Source organism: Notamacropus eugenii, chromosome 3, assembly GCF_028372415.1.
Source record: "Notamacropus eugenii isolate mMacEug1 chromosome 3, mMacEug1.pri_v2, whole genome shotgun sequence".
NCBI classification, from domain to species: domain Eukaryota; kingdom Metazoa; phylum Chordata; class Mammalia; order Diprotodontia; family Macropodidae; genus Notamacropus; species Notamacropus eugenii.
The window spans coordinates 249542689-249559922 of NC_092874.1; the positions used below are offsets into that span (position 1 = coordinate 249542689).

Genomic DNA, 17234 nt, shown 5'->3' on the forward strand with positions numbered 1-17234 from the left:
GATAGGTTGTTGTTGATGTCTTATGATTATAACTTCTCTAGTCAAAGCTGATCTTTCTGGTATGAGAGTTCTTCCCCAGGGTCCACAGATCTCTATGGACAGATTTCAGGGAATCTGAGAAGTACAATGGGAAAAAGAATAGAATTTTGTTTTCACTAACCTCCAACTAAAATTTAGCATTTTCTTCCATTAAGAGTTTTTTCAAAACTTCATCTGAGAAAGGATCCATACTTTTGACACCCTACCAAGAGCCCGTTCCTACTGGTTTGTTTTTAGTATTAATAATAGGACAGTTGTTTTCCTAAAAGATATATTTAAGAACTTCATAGTGATGTTAGAGGCAGAGTAGGAAAAAAAGAAACAGTAGAGAGGTTAGTCTTTATTAAGGAAAGTGACCCAAAAAGGGTTGGGCACATCTGGAGACAACCAGTATGCAAAGGAATGAATTAGCCTGTCTTTTAAAGTCAGCCCTGGGATAATAAAGAGGTGACCTCAGAGACAGAAAGGGCTGGATTCAAGTCCTTGCTCTGACACATCCTGGCTCATTGGCCATGGGCAAGCCACTAAACCTTTTTAAGTTGTTGAGAAAATGCCTACTGTATTAGCCAAGAGGGAGTTTTCTTCGGTGGGCAGCTTCTCATATCAGTGAAATTATAGTCCAGTTCTTATCCTATGTCTTTAAGGAATCTGTGCCTTCAAAGGGTCTACTTTCTTCACTAGGACCTTACATCAAAGTACAGTATTAAAACTATTTCTTAATTAATACTGTCTTTTAATTAATACTCAGAACATTATCTTAGTCTCTAAGTATGCATTTTAAGCAGTAGTATGAAAAATGAACATGGATTGGCATGTGTGTATACACACATATGCTTACATGCATACATACATATATACCTTATGTCACCTAAAGAGAAAAGGAAGATATGGCTTTTTCTTTTGAAATAAATTTTTTAGATCTTAATTAAAGGTAGTGGGGGAGGGAGGTGGGTGCAGGGGATAACTAGGTAGAGCAATGAATAGAGCACTGGGCTTAGAATCAGGAAGACTCATGTTCATGAGTTCAAATCCAGCCTCAGACACTTTCTAGCTATATGACCTTGGGCACATTCTTTAACCCCATTTGCCTCAGTTCTTCATTTATTAAGTGAACTAGAGAAGGAGATGACAAATCACATAAGTATCTTTGCTAAGAAAACCCCAAATGGGGATCACAAAGAGTCAGACACAACTGAACAGTACAGTTATAGGGGGATTGTGGCCCTCATATTCCAGAAATTTCTCTCTCTCTTTCTCTTTCTCTCTCTCTCTCTCTCCCCCTCTCCCTCTTCGTCTCCCTCTCTCCCTCCCCCCCCCCCCCACTAAAATATCAACAGCTATATTTATCTCCGGGATAAATATTTCAGTCAGTTAGCAATTTATTGATTGCTACCGGAGAGGTGGTAGACTATAGGTGTAGGATAAGGCATGCATCTTCAGACTTGGCCCAGTACATGTTGATATGTTTGGCTTACCTGCATTTCTTTGTTACAAGAGAGAGTTCTGTTTCAGGATAGGAGCGAATAAGAAGTGAAATCAGTGTAAAAAAGAGGATTAAAAACTTTTTTATAAAAATTATTGGCTATATGTTGTCCTAGAATATTGTGTCAGGTTATTATGAAGTGATACATTGGGAGGCAGTTTGGTACACTGAATTTGGAATGTTGGGACTTGGGTTCAAATCCTTGAAGAGAACAAGAGGATAGTCCCTGTTTGTAGTATCTTAGTAATATTGTTGGCATTAAAATTTGTTAGGGAATTTTCAAAGCTAGTGGGAGATGGAGTCAAGATGTCAGAGTAGCAGGAAGCAAGGACATTGAGCTCCCTCTCTACAGAAAACTTCTAAACAGACCTAGAAAAAGCACCAGATTGAATCTTGATAGGGAAATCCAAGAAAAGGTTACAATGAGTCATTTTTCCTTCCCTGACCAGCATGGGAAATGAGGCCTGTAGACATTTTGCTGTTGCTCTGACTCAGACCCAGGTCTTGAGCTTGCAGAGCTCAAACCAGGGAGTCAACCATCAGACTTTGTCTTGGGAGCACTGAAATCTTGCAGGTGCCCAGGCTAAGCTGTCTTTGATATCCTGAAATAAAACTGTCCCATAAAAGAAGCAGCAGAACCTGCAGAGATATTCCCTTGAGAAGCACACAGAGCCTGGTCCTTAAATCTAGTCTGAAGACAAAAAGTATTCTGGAAGAATGTGCAAACAAACAAACAAAACCCCTGAAAAGCTACTTTACTATGATGGCCTGAATGCTTAAGGTACAAGAGCAGAAGAGCATGATTCCAAAATATCTACAAAAAGAAAGCCTCAAAGGAAAACAGTTGAGTACAGATTCAACTGGAATTACTGGAAGAAATGAAGCAAGAGTTTACAAAAAAGAGTTTAAAATGTTTTTTATCGATGAAATGGGAGTGCTCGGGGGAAAAATTGGAAAAGAAACGAGAGCTATGGAAGAAGGAATTGGAATATTGATGTGCTCGGTGTAGAATGAGGCACGTATTTCTGGACATGGCCAGGGCAGAAATTTGTTTTGAGTATACATGTTTTAAAAGGGCTTTTGTTTTTCTTTCATTCCCAGTTTAGGTAGGGTGTAAAGGGTAGATATGTTTGAGTGGATGGGAGAGAAAGCAGAATTATGCTGATTAGGAAATATACATACACTCATATGTTGTTGTTGAGTTGTTTCAGTCATGTCCTGATTTGTAGCCCCCATTTTTGGGTTTTGTTGGCAAAGATTTTGGAAAATTGGGAATGTCTTGGCAGGTTCTGTTCATTCGTTTCTGGGACAGTTTTGCCATTTCCTTCTCCATCTTATTTTTATGGGTGAGGAACAGAGACCAAAAGGGTGAAATGACTTAGCTCACACAGCTAAGTGTCTGAGGACAGATTTGAACTCATGAAGATGATTCTTCCTGATTCCAGACCCAGAGATGTGTTATATTTTTCATATTTTATATTATATGTAAGAGTTTTTAAGTTGACAGAACCATAGAGTCACAACTATAAAAGGACCTTAGGGGTCATTGCATCCAACCTTTTCATTTTACAAATGAGGAAACTGAGGCACAGAGAAGTTGTGACACAGTAGATAGAGAGCTGGACTTCAAGTCAGGAAGACCCAAGTTCAAATCCAGCCTCAGATAATTACTAGCTATGTGACCTTGGAAAAGTCACTTCACTTCTATTTGCCTCAGTTTCCTCATCTGTAAAATGGGCATAATAATAATAGCACCTTCCTTCCAGGTAGGTTTTGAGGATCAGATGAAGTAATAGTTGTGTAGTGCTCAGTGTAATGTCCGGTTCAGAGTAAGCATAATGTAAATGTTATTGTTACTGTCATTAAGTGACTTGCACAGGATTCATTTGAGGATTTGAATTTAGGTTTTCCTAACTATCCAGAATGCCACTTGGCTATGTTCTATGGTATAAACTGAGCACCTTCACCCTGGGAAATGACTAGATTTAATTGGGGTGAATGATTAGCCAGGTGATTCTTTTTTTTTTTAATAAGCATTTATTCAACCACCTACTAGCCTCCGTGTGTGTATGTGTGTGTACACACACAATCTCACTTGATTTGTTATAGTTGGTTGAGGAGTGACATTGTGAGCTTTTCCTAGCAGACTGGGGGGTGGGCATGGAGAGAGCTTTTCTATGCTAAAGAAATCTGTATCATTTCCCACCTATTCTAAATCAGCCACAGTTAAGAAGCTTTTCTAAATTCCAAATACTGCCCTGTAACTGTACTGCTCACTTGTATCTGATTCTTTGTGACCCCATTTGGGGTTTTCTTAGCAAAGATGTGAAAGGGTTTGCCATCTCCTCCTCTAGCTCATTTTGCAATTAGAATATAAAATATTCTATTTGCCTCCTTTTCCTTTTTTGTATTATTGGAATTGTTGTGGGGCTTTGTTTGCCTTTTTGTCTTCTTAATTTCTTTTTGCGTTATTAACTTCCCTTTGGCAGGGTTCTCAGATTAGTGTTTCAAAATAGTTGAAGAAAATGCCAAGTATAGAGGTTAGTGAAAATAAAGAAAGCATTTTCCTCCAAGTTCATGGGCCCCACATCTAAAACCCCTGCTCTATCAGAACATATAAATAAATGTAGCATCATTCTTATTCTTGTTTTACTGAATTCAAGAAGGGAGATGTCAGCCAGTCAAAATGTATTAGTCTTACGTTAAATTTTCTTTTTCTCATAAGAAAACTTTGAAACTCCCTGGGAAATATATACTTCCCATGATTTTTTTAATACAGGAAAAATATGTTTCTTGCTCTAAATATTTTCATTAAAATGTCTCCAGTGAGGGTTTCAAATTTGGTCTTTTACGTGTTCTGCATTTTTTCCTCTTCTAATTGTCATTTCTCTTTGCTGTCCTTCCTCTTTCCTCATCCTACTTCCTCTTTAAAGAATAAATAAGATGGCAAAAAGTAAAGGATAAAGTCCAATGTTGACAAGATTACAAGGAGATGGGTACTCTAATCTGTTGTTGAGGGGATTGTAGACTGGCAGAAATATTTAGAAAACAATAATCAATCAGTAAACATTTATAAGCACCTAGTATGTACCAGGCAGTGTGTTAAGCAGTATGGCAAAATGCAGAAAACAATAATAAACATTTATAAGCACCTCCTGTGTGCTAGGTATATACTTAGCAATATGATAAAATGCTGTAAATCATAAAATTGATCACACCTTGGCCAAAGTCACTTAACTTCTCTGGGCCTCAGTTTCTTTTTCTTTTATAAATTAATTTTACTTATTTTCAGTGTTCTACAATCACTACCATATAACTTAGATTTTTTTCCCCTTCCCTCCCTTCCTCTTCCCTCCCTCCTCAAGACAGCATACAATTTTATAAAGGTTCTACATATACATTCCTATTAAATACATTTTTACTGTAGTCATGCTGCGTAGAAGAATTTAAATGAATAGCAGAAATCATATAACAAACCAAAACGTAATACACAAAAAAATGATCTGCTACATTCTGCGATTGAATTCCATAGTTCTTTCTCTGGATGTGGAAGGCATTTTGCTTTAAAAGACCATTGGGAATTTTTTTTAAGTCCTTACATTGCAGTGAAGTTCCAAGTCTACCAGAAAAAACTTTCGCACACTATGGTCATTGCTGTGTACAAAGTTCTCCTGGTTCTGCTCCTTTCACTCAGCATCAGATCACATAAGTCTTCCCAGGCCCCTCTGAAGTCTTCCTGTTCATCATTTTTTATAGCACAATAGTATTCCATTACATTCATATACCATAATTTATTCAGCCATTCCCCAATTGATGGGCATCCTCTTGATTTCCAGTTTTTGGCCACCCCAAAGAGTGCTGCTATAAATATTTTTGTACATGTGGGACCCTTTCCTATTTTTATGATCTCTGGGGGGATACAGTCCTAGAAAAGATAATGCAAGGTCAAAGGGTATGTACATTTTTGTCCTCAGTTTCTTCATATATAAAATGAGGAAATAAACTAAGCCTTTCAAATTCCTTCCTGGTCTAAATCTATAATCTTGTTGTCCCTTTGATTCAGTCTTTCCATTACTAAAGTTCTCCCAAAAATACCTTGGAAAGGAAAAATGGCTTGGTGAGAAATATCCATAGCAGCCCTGTTTCTTAATAGCAGAATATTTACTAGCTACAGACTCCATATTTGGCAATGGGAAAATGGTGAATTATGATATATTGATGAAATATTATGGGGCTGTTAAAATATATGTGAAACACATAAGGAAATATGGACTTGGAGGAGGTAAAACAGAATAAAGTCCTCAGGACTAGAAGTGTACACATGTTGGGGGATATGAAAGAAAAAAACCAAGGAAAACAGAAGCAGCTTTGGTGAAATTTGGGGATGACCTGGGATAGAAGTGGGGGGAGCCATAGAACAAAAGCATTATTTTTAATTTGTGGGGGTTCTACTGGATTAAAGACTTAAGGGTAAATATTGCCCAGTTTTTTCCATTTGATTGTTTTGTTGACCATTAATAAGTTTGGTTTTTTTGTTAGGGGCAGGGGAATTGGTTGAGGAAAAGAGTGTCTAGATTTATTATAGTACATAGAAATTACCTCCATCAGTAAAGATCTGCAGCCCATCTGTAACTGTCTTAAAGGTATCTGGGGATTGATAGCTCAGCAGATTTGCCTGTGAATGTGTTAAAGTATGTGTTAAAGACAGTTCAGGAACAGGCAGGATTTACTGATTCCAAAAGCAGGCCTCTAATCATTCCTGTCCTCATATATACATATATACATACATACATATATGTGTTTGCGTGTATATAAATTTTTAAGAGTAGATAGGAGAAGGCTAATGATACCACTGGCAAGGATCAGCATGTAGTACCTGAGAATTCATCTTCCCTTTACCAAGATTATATATTAAAAATCTCTGAATTGGAAGGTTAACCAATCTAAGCCACATTGAAAGCAAGAATTCCCCTTGCAATATTCCTGATAACTGGTCATTCAGGCTTCATTTTAGTACCTCCAGTTTTAGGGAATCCCTCTGTACATTATTTCCAGTTTATCTTGTATACATCTTATCAGTAGTTTGCATATTATCCCATTCCCCCACTTCCCCAATCCCCATTGGACTGTGAGCTCCCTGAAAGCGGGGATTCTCTTTTGCCTTTCTCTATCTCTAGCACTTAGCACCGTGCCTGGTGCATAGTAGAAGGTGAGTAAATATTTTATTGACTGTTTATTAACAGAATAAAGTGTTACAGCAGTCAGTGGGTTAGGGGCCAGGACAGGCAAAGGCTGTGATGGGTGGATTTGGAACAGAGGCTGGCACAGATTACAGAAGTGAGACAGAAGACTCCTCAGCAGTATTTGTTGTCACATTGTTAGATTTCTTTTGAAACTGTTCCTAGTAGGGTGGATGGAAAGAGTGGGTGTCCTTGACGCTGCTGAGCAGGATTTACCAAGTACCAGCAAGAAAAATAAATAACACTAACAAGCAGAGAGATGATGTACTTTTAGAAAAAAAACAGGCTTTCTCTCCAGAACCATTATCTGTGGGAAAGGATGCACTTCTGCCCTAGATGACCTGTTTTGCTTTGTAACTACTATAACAGTTAGGAAACTTTTCTTATATCATATAGAAAACTGACTGTGTAGCTTCTGTCTACTATGTAAATAGCCTAAAGTGTTAGACAATGCATAAATCTAGCAGTGATTTGATGTTGGTTATAGGATCAAGCACTAGAAATGGATTAATGTTAATTATTATTAGAGGTAGCTAGGTGTCATCGTGAATAAAGCACCAGGCCTGGGTTCAGGAAGACCTGAGTTCAAATTTGACCTCAAACACTTACTAACAGTGTGACCCTCAGCAAATCGTTTAGCCTCTGTTTGCCTCAGTTTTCTCATATGTAAAGTAGGGATAATGCACCTACCTCTTAGGGTTGTTGTAAGGACCAAATAAAATGCTATTTGTACTTAGTGCTTAGGACAGTACCTGGCACACCATAAGTGCTGTATAAATGTTGTTGTTCTTCAGGCCTTTCAATCATGTACAACTCTTTATGACCCATTTTGAAGCTTTCTTCGTAGTGCTACTGCAATGGTTTTCCATTTCCTTCTTCAGCTTATTTTTACAGATGAAGAAACTGAGGCAAACAGGATTAAGTGATTTGCCCAGGGTCACACAGCTAGTAAGTGTCTGAGGCCAGATTTGAACTCAGGGAGATGAGTTAGCTATTATTAGATTATTTACCTGCTGTAGGACTGGCTAAGCCACTTAATCTTTATTTGCCTCAGTTTTCTCATCTGTAAAGTGGGGATAATAATAGCACTTATCTCCTAGGGTTGTTTTGAAGATCACATGAGATGATATTTGTAAAGGATTTAGCCTAGTGCCAGGTACGCAGTAGGCACTATATACATGTTAGCTATTGTTATTGTTATGATAGCATTATCGTTAAAGTTCACAAAGTTTTTTTTAGCACATATAGTCTCATTTTATCCTCACATCAACCCTGTAAGGTAGGTCCATTTCACATATGTGGCAACAGAGGCTGAATGACTTGTTTAGAATCACACGACCAGTAAGTATCTAAGGCAGAGGGTCAGGCCTTCCTAATTCAAACCCAGCATACCTCCTATTCTACCACCTATCTGCTTCTAACTCTATGCATTAGGAGACAGATTCTAGTCCTAGCTCCACTAATAAAATGCAGCTGTCCTCAGGCAAATTATCTAACTTACTTGAACCTCATTTTCTTCACCTGTAAAATAGGAATAATAAGGACCCTGCCTCCTTCACAGGGTTATTGTGAAAATGAAAGTAGTGAATATGAAAGTTCCTTGCAAAGTATAATGATTTTAGTTTCAGGGCAGAAGCTAATAATGTTATTTTTATATAGCACTGTTTGTGAAAAAAGGCTTTAAAATCTACCACATTTATCTGATAGACTGCTGTCTGGGTTCTAAAGTAATAACAGGGTGTATTTTGATATTTCCACATTAATTACTAAAGTTGCATCATTTATTTAAATAGTTCTTACTAGGACCACATGGCTTTACAAGTGAATTATGGCAGTCATTGAAAGAAAACTTAATTCCAATGTGATATAAACTGTCTGCAAAAATAAAGAAGGTATCTTTCCAGATACTTTCTGTGAGACAAATATGGTTCTTTTTGCTAAACCAAGGAGAGATAAAGCAGAAAAAGAAACTATAGAATGAGATCTATAGTAAATAGTGAGGAACAATATTAGTAAAGAAGCTTTTTATATATTTATATGTATATATATGCATATGTATATGAGGTTTACATCAGGAGTGAAGAGTGCTTCAATATTAGAAAAATTATAAATGTAATGATATAACAAAGTAATAAAACATATCTATAAATGCAAAAGAATTTATTGCCTCTTAAAAGTACAGTAACAGCATCCACAGTCTCAGTGGGAGAGACTGGTGAAGCTGGTGTTATATTTGTTATCCAAAAAGAAAGAAAAGACATAAATGGGCCTGAAACAGCTTTGGCTTCTCTCTCTGTTTACAAATATCTAAATTGCTAACTATAAATTTTGGAAATGTGTATTTGAAATGATAGGAAAAGGTCATCAGTTTTATTTTTCTTTCTCAGAATTAATGAAAGTCTAGACTTAATTTTTTGTATTTTTTTTATTGTGTCTCTTTTAGGCGTAGTAGTTGGATTTATCTTGACCATCGCAAATTTGAGCTTTTTTACTTCTTTGATGACATTTTTCATTACTTCCTCAAAACTCACCAAGTGGAAAGAAGAAGAAAAGAAGCGCATGGATCCCGAATATAAAGAAGGTAATTTTTGTCCTATCTGCTGATACATAACGAGTAAATTGTGCTTTACCATAAAATATCCCAAGCTGTCTGCCCTGAGCTTGATTCTTTTTTTTTCTTTTCCTAAAATGTAAGCATGTTTGGCTCTTATGATATGATTAAATTTATCTGAAAGTCATATATCATAGCCCAGAATATAGTTCTTTTTTATAGAATTCTAGAACATTTAATTTATTATCTTTTTTTGAATCTGTAACAGCAGATAGCACAGTTTATACCAAAATACATTTTGTCATTCCTCCTTATTTTAGTCAGTACTGAACACATAAGGATTCCACAATCATATCTTCTGTTGCCTTTCACAGTTTAAAAAAAATACACATCCCTTTTGCAAGTGACTTTTATCTTTAAGTATTTCCTTTTGAGCCTAAAAGCATGTCTTAATTGTTTTTTTCTGCAGGGGGGCAGAGAAATTGGATTCAGGTTTTCTGTAATGGAGCTGTCCCTACAGAGCTGGCGTTGCTCTACATGATAGAAAATGGGCCAGGTGAAATCTGCATTGATTTCTCCAGACAATACACCGCTTCCTGGATGTGTTTGTCTCTCTTGGCTTCCTTGGCCTCCTCTGCAGGAGATACATGGGCTTCAGAAATTGGCTCTGTTGCGAGTACTACCCAACCAAGGCTGATAACAACCTGGCAAAAAGTTCCAATTGGTGAGGCATGACCTTGGTTTTTAAATCTCTTGGTTTAATGTCTGTTTAATCTTATTGAGGCTTTAAAAGTGAAGACTTAGCCAAAATTGGTAAAGTTTCTCAATTTGTTATTAATGTAAAATATTTATATTAATATAAAATAACATAAGTGTATTAATATGAAATGTTATTAACATAAAATTTGTTATTAATATAAAATATTCATAGGCATTTTCTAGCTGGAGATAGAATCATTTGTCATAGGATTATAGATTTAGAGCTGGAAGGGACCTTAGAAGCCACTGAGTCAAGGGCAGCTAGGTGTTACAATGAATAGAGCACAAGCCCTAGAGTCAGGAGGACCTGAGTTCCAATTCGGCTTCAGACACTTACTAGCTGTGTGACCCTGGACAAGTCCTCCAAATTGCCTCCAACAAAAAAATGAGCCCAGTCCCCTCATTTTACAGATGAGGAAACTGAAGACAAAGAGGTTAGGGACTTGCCCAAAGTCACATAGCTAGGAAATATCTGGGGCAGGATTTGAAGTTAGGTGCTCCTGACTTCAAGGTCAGCACCCTATCCACTACACCAAGATGCTTCTCTGAGAGATTTAGAGGGAAACATCAGAATCCATGAAAATATCTGTCTTGGGATCTCAGGAGCCAAAGAAGAAGAAAGAATAAATGTTCTGGGTAGCCCATTGTCTTTTGTCTCATAGGAGACAATCCTTCCTTTAAAACTCGTCTTGGTTTATGAAGTTACCCAAACCTTCTTCCCTTCAGCTTTTAGAGAAGGTCATGTTGAATATCAGAACTCTTTTCAATGATTTCCTGTCTCATGTCCCATTCAGTGGGCCATTCCAGACCTTTTCTTCTCATGTCAGACTTCTATAGGAACCTATATCACTAGGGGTACAAACATCACTTTGACCACAACAGGGAAGACACTCCCTTCCAATGCAGCAGAGGTATCCTAATACAGCATCCCTAATGGGATGCAGCAGAGCATCCCTCAGGCTTAAGGATGGACGTTTAGACCCTCATCCTTGAGGATCAGAAGGCTCTTACTCTCTTTAGTGAAGGCAGGAGGCCCTACTCACAAATAGACACCTACCTGGAAACCAAGTCTTAGCTTTGTTCAGCACCTCATTAATCTAAAGAGAGGTAACATCGGTCAAGCCTTTACCTATTACCCACATAGGTGGTTCAGTCGGATTCTGAGAGTAAAGGAAAACTTCAAGAGTCACTACAGGAAGCTTTATTAGCCACAATACTAACATTTCCAGAGGGTAATGAGCAAAGCCCAGAGGTCAGCAGTGTAAGTGGGCAAAACCTATTAAAGGAATTAAGAAGGGGAGAGAGGAGGAATTCCTGGTGCTTCAGCCGAGGTTGTGAGACAACCATGCAGTCAAGAGACTGACAGTCATTGTTCCATTACGGTTTTTATAGGATGTCCCCCCAAACATCTGATGGAGATAGGGCATTAGGGATATTTCCCTGTGCATCTGAACAGTGACGAGACTTATTTCTAAGCATAAGAAGGATCACCCAGTGTTCTAACTTTAGACAACTTGACAGTAATGGACTCATGCCTAAGAACAAGGTAAGGGGATGGTAATTTATCAGAATTTACAGTCAAGAGAGGCCAAGGCATGAGGGATTCAACAAGTCAGCTAATAATTGTCCATAGCAAATTAAAACTACTTCGCAAATCAGAATAGAAGGTGGGTCCCAAGTGACAAAATAGAGTTTAGGATATGCAAGCAAAACAGTTTTCCACCACTACACCCAACCCTAAGTGAGCTGAAGACCTTATGATCGCACTTCATTGGGGAAAGTAGAGACCCTTCCCAATGAGCTTCCTCTTCCCTTCTCTACATCTCAAAACCCCTTGACATTTCCAGAGGTGGCTCTCCTTACCACAGCCAGTCGAGGTATATATGATCCCATCCCTGCTCAGCTTTTCCCACAGATTGCCCCCCTGCCCCCACAGTCATCCACTCATCTTCAATCATTCCTTGTCTAATGCTTCCTATAAACATCACTCCCTTCGTGTTTTCTTGGGTACAAATAAATTGGCTTTCTTACTGTTTCTCACACTCATCTCTTTTCTCTGTGCTTTTGCCCAGGCAGTCCCCAAAGCCTAGAATACACTCCCTCCTTACCTCTGCCTCTTAGAAGTCCTAGATTTCCACTTCCAGCTGTCTTTTCTGTGTTCTCTTCCCCTATCATTAGGTAATCTCCTTGAAGGCAGCTATTCTGGTGTTGGTCTTATATCCCTAGCACTTAGCATGATGAGTGGCTCCAGGGTAAGCACTCAGTAAATGCTTTTTCATTTATTCAACACTTACTTCAGGTGTCTACATATTACTACTATTACTAATAGTTAATATGTATATAGCTCCTACTGTGTGCCAGGCACTGTGCTAAGTGCTTTACAAATATGATCTCATTTGATTCTCATGACGACTATGGGAGGTAGTTGCTGTTATTATACCCATTTTACAGATGAGGACATTGAAGCAGACAGCAGTTAAGTGACTTGCCCAGAATCACAGGGCTGTTTAGTGTCTAGGACTAGTTTTGAGTTGAGGTCTTCCTCATTCCAGGTCCAGCTCTCTTATCCGCTGCTGCTCTCACGTGATGGCTTTGATACTCTCCCTCCCCCATTTCTCATCACATTTATATCTGTAATTGTGAATAGTAGTCTTAATGGCTATTAAATTCTCATTAAGTTGCCCAGGATAACCAATGACATTTCTTAGTTCAACGGGGATGTTTTCTGTTTTTTAGGTACCAATGGAGGGGTCACTGCAGTCGGCTTTCTCTCCAGCTTTCTTGGTGGGTCCTTGGTGGGCATGGCCTTCTTCTTCTCACAGCTGATTTTTGTGAATGATCTGGAATCTTCTGCTCCCCAATGGCCAGTGGTTGCATTTGCAGGAATGGCTGGTTTGTTGGGATCAGTTATTGACTCATACTTAGGAGCGACAATGCAGTACTCTGGTAAGTGCACTTGCATTGCCTTTTAATCTTCAGTTTAACTACATTGGTCTGTAAGGAACTGGGGAGAAGATGCAAAAGAGTGAAAGGTCAATCCATATATAAAGTTTACAAAATTGATCATATTCTTTAGCTTATGATCCCATTCATAAGGGATACAGTTGTACATAGACTTATCTTTACCAAAATATTAGTAGCGCTTTTGTTTATAAAAGTGAAAAATTAAACTCCAAGCCCAACAGCTGGGGAATGACTGAATAAGTGTTGAAGTTGTATCTCATGGAATAACTCTTAACATCAGCAGGAACTTCAGAAGCAACCCAGCAGTTTTACAAATGAAGAAACTAAGGCTCAGGGTGGGAAATGACCTGCCCAGAGTCACTCAGGTAGAAAGTATCAGAAGCAGGACTTGAACCCAGATCCTCTAACTCCTGACTCAGTGCTCTTCCCTTGTGCCATTCAAGATTGCAGATATAAAGGACACAAAAGGCACTTGGGACCTATGTGAAGTAGTCTCAAGTTGAAGTATGGAAGAATATATTCTGTCTGTTTTTAAAAATAACCATTGAAAATCTTAAATGTATAGAGAAACAGCATGACATATTGAATAAAGGCTCAGCTTTGGAAACAGGAAGGACTGGGTTCAAGTCCTTCTGACACATTAGTGCCTCAGGCAATATAATTAAAATTTGCAGATAAATTTCTAGTCTGAATCATTTGGAAAGAGTTTTCTTGATTACTGAAATCGTGGTCCAGACTTTCCTTTCTCCCTTCCTACCCTTATGCAGACAGAAAAGATAATAGGAAAAAAACAGAGAGCAGAGAAGATCTTGTAACTGTTTAACCTTCCTTTTATGAAAATGTAAATACTTTAATTTTTATGTATGATTTTATTCTTCACTTTGTTCATGATTATATTTCTTTTACTTGATCATTTCTGTTTATTAATAATAAAGTGACATCTTATCTGTGAAATGAGCTGGAAAAATAAATGGCAAACCACTCCATTATCTTTGACAAGAAAACCCCAAATGGGGTCATGAAGAGTCAGACATGACTGAAACAACTGAACAGCAAAATTATTTTATTAAATATGTTTGCTTTTACAAATCTCCATGGTGAATCAATAAACATTTATTAAGCACCTGCAGTGTGCTAGGCATCATGCTAAGAGCTGGGGTGGTGATGAAATTATTGCTTTAACTTGACCAACAGGTAGACCCTCCCCACTAAAGTCCAAACCTGATACCCTTTCCGTGGCTTAGAGATCTGAATGGTTGAGTGCGTCTTTAACAGGTGGTTTACTTGTACCTCATTTCAGTACTTTTACCTATAATTTGTGAGCTGAACCTCCAACTCTGTTTCCTTCCTTTCTCCTTCAGGTTGGGATGAAAGCACTCGCTCGGTTGTCAGCCAGCCAACTGGTGAGACAAAATACATATCAGGGAAGCCTATTCTCGATAACAATGCTGTGAACCTGTTTTCTTCCATCCTCATCGCTCTCTTGCTTCCTAGTGCAGCATGGGCTCTCTGGCCTATAGAATGAATTGTTGTCAGTTTACATTGTTTGGAGACCAAAACTGAGTCTAAGTTGAACTTTGTATTTCCAAGATTTGACCTCAAAACAATCATTTGACCCACCCCACTTGTAGGGATTTAATTGATTTTGCATTTTATCTTCCCATAAACATAAGCTTCATGCAGCAGCCAGAAACATTCAAGGAAAGAAAAATTCAACAGGAAAAAACAAAAATCAAACATATGTTCCAGGACCTGAGTGTGCAGTTTTCCAATTGAATGGAGCTGGTGGAGCAAAAAGAGGTCTTTTCTATTGTCTTCTGGAGCTGAAAACATGCTGCTTCTGTGGCATCCTTGCAATTTTGTCTACCTAGGATGGGAAACCAGAAATTGCATGACGTCTAATCTGACTCATACCAAAACACTACTCTGCCTGCTGCTGGCTTACTATATCCATTTGCAGTATTTTAAACAAGTATGTGTTTGGAAACATAAAAAATTTTTGGAACTCTAGACTTTCCCATGGTTTTCATGAATCAAACATAAATAGTTGTTCTATGTTTAAATGTCATTTTTAGGTCCTAGTAAGCTATATCCGTGTAAGAGCATTTATATTCCTACTGTTTAGTGGAAAAAGTTTAATAAAATAGATAGTTATACTTGTTCTTATGTCTATTAGAATATAAGGGAAAAAAACAATCCATAAGAAAAAAAACATGTCTTGCATGTGTTTTAATGTAAATCACGTGTATCCTACTGGCTTTTTTTTTTAAAGTTGCTATATAGAAATTAATTTATTGATTTTAGTAGATTGTTTCTGAAAAACTCTTTGATAATAGGCCTTTTTTTCTTAAGTATCTGTGAACAAGTATAAGATGCCAATTTACTGTTTCCATTTGAGGTGTTAATGCTTATTTGCAATGGTACTACTGGAGTCATATTAACTCCTAACTATTTTCTGATGACCTGTGAGGGACTCATTGGAAGGTAAGTGTTTTTTGGTCACAGAGACCTACTGCATTTCCTTTATATCATTTTCCCAAGGTTGCTTCCCCACTTGTCACTTTTATTTCAAATTTTTATTTAACAAGTCTATTTCCTTCTTTATTTTTCCACTTATACCCAAATTTTTATAGATTCCTGTTATTTTTGTAGCAAACTGTTTTCTTTTGGCAGTTTTTTTTTTATCAAAGAAAAAGCAATTCAACTACTCTAACCAACATATATCTTCTGAGTCTTACTAAATCTGCAGTGTTCCATACCCATAGCAAAGTGGGGAAGAGGGAAGTACATTTTCTCACTATTGGGAAATGATGTCAGAAGGGAAGAAGAGGGCCTCAGTGGATGGCCTCAGTATTTCTGGATGAGGCCAGATTCTTCAGCTGAAAAGGTGATAGGAAGGAAGAGGTAACTTGAAAGAAGTCTGAGAAGAAAACTTTTGGAACAGCTGTTGTGGTGTGTAGATTAGGAAATCTATTAGGGAGAATAGTAGAATTGTCTTGCTGCAGCAAGGGCTCAGTTGAGATTAGATAACATAGATTTGTAGTGGACCCAATGATCATGGTTCCATGATTAGTGACAATGGAACAAGGGATGTGAGAGTAGAGTGTAGAGCAGTAAGATTTGTTCTGTGAAATTTGGATTCCGTCAAAGGACCACACTTGAGGACCTAGAGGGCCACATGTGGCCTCAAGGATGAAGGCTCCCCACCCCTGATGTAGACTCATGAAGAGTCACAATTGGAAAGGGAGGAGAGAATAGCCAGAGCAGGGGTGATGACCTGGCTAAGTAGGGAGAAGGTGCAGAGGGATTGCAAGTTTCTTTCCATCACCACCTCCCTTCTACCAACCTCCCTCCCTTTTCCCTGACTACTTCTTCCCTCCCTTCTAATCACCCTCTCCCTTTTCTTTCCCCTTTCCCCTTCTATTGCCTGTAGGGCAAGTTAGATTTCTGTACTTAATCGAGTTATGTTGCTGCCTCCTTGAACCATATCTGATGAGAGTAAAGCTCAGACAATGCTCATGTCCCTCCCTTCTTTCCTTCTACTATAATATGCTTTTTGTGCCTCTTCATATGATGTAATTACCCTTTTCTGCCTTCCCCTTTCCTCTTCTCCCATTACTGTCCCTTCATACCCTTTAATTTCGTTTTTTATCTTCACATCAATTAATTTATACTCTCTCTCTATGTATATCCCTTTTAAATGTCATAATAAATATACATTTCTCAAGATTAACAAGTATTATCCTCCCATGTAGAGTTGTAAACAGTTTGCCCATATTGAATAACAAGTTTTTCCCTGTTTACCTTTTTATGCCTCTCTTGAGTCTTGTATTTGAAGATCAGATTTCCTGTTGATCTGTGGCTTTTTCATCAGGAAGGTCTGAAAGTCCCTTATTTCATTGAATGTCCATCTCCTTGCCTCAAAGATTATGCTCAGTTTTGCTGGCAAGCTCCTTTGCCTTATGGAATATATTCCAGTCCCTTCGATCTTTTAATGTAGAAGCTGCAAGGTCCTGTGTGATCCTGACTGTAGTTCCTCAATATTTGAATTGTTTCTTTCTGGATGCTTGCAGTATTTTCTTCTTAACCTGATAGTTCTGGAATTTGGCAACAATATTCCTTTTCATTTTCAGTTTGAGATCTCTTTCAGGAGGTGACTGGTGGATTCTTTTGATGACGATTTTGCCCTCTGGATCTA

The 17234-nt window shown here is 38.0% G+C and overlaps 1 protein-coding gene across 2 annotated transcripts in view; it reads left to right on the forward strand.

Moving 5' to 3' along the window:
- The window catches only part of TMEM19 (transmembrane protein 19), a 30757-nt gene extending 15560 nt beyond the window's left edge, over positions 1 to 15197 (forward strand). For both annotated transcript variants that reach the window (XM_072655388.1, XM_072655387.1), the window contains exons 4-7: positions 9206 to 9343; positions 9783 to 10037; positions 12809 to 13018; positions 14398 to 15197. In XM_072655388.1, the coding sequence (XP_072511489.1) occupies positions 9206 to 9343; positions 9783 to 10037; positions 12809 to 13018; positions 14398 to 14561 (767 nt within the window). In that variant the 3' untranslated portion in view covers positions 14562 to 15197. The remainder of the gene's footprint in view (positions 1 to 9205; positions 9344 to 9782; positions 10038 to 12808; positions 13019 to 14397) is intronic.
- Positions 15198 to 17234: the final 2037 nt, after the last annotated feature.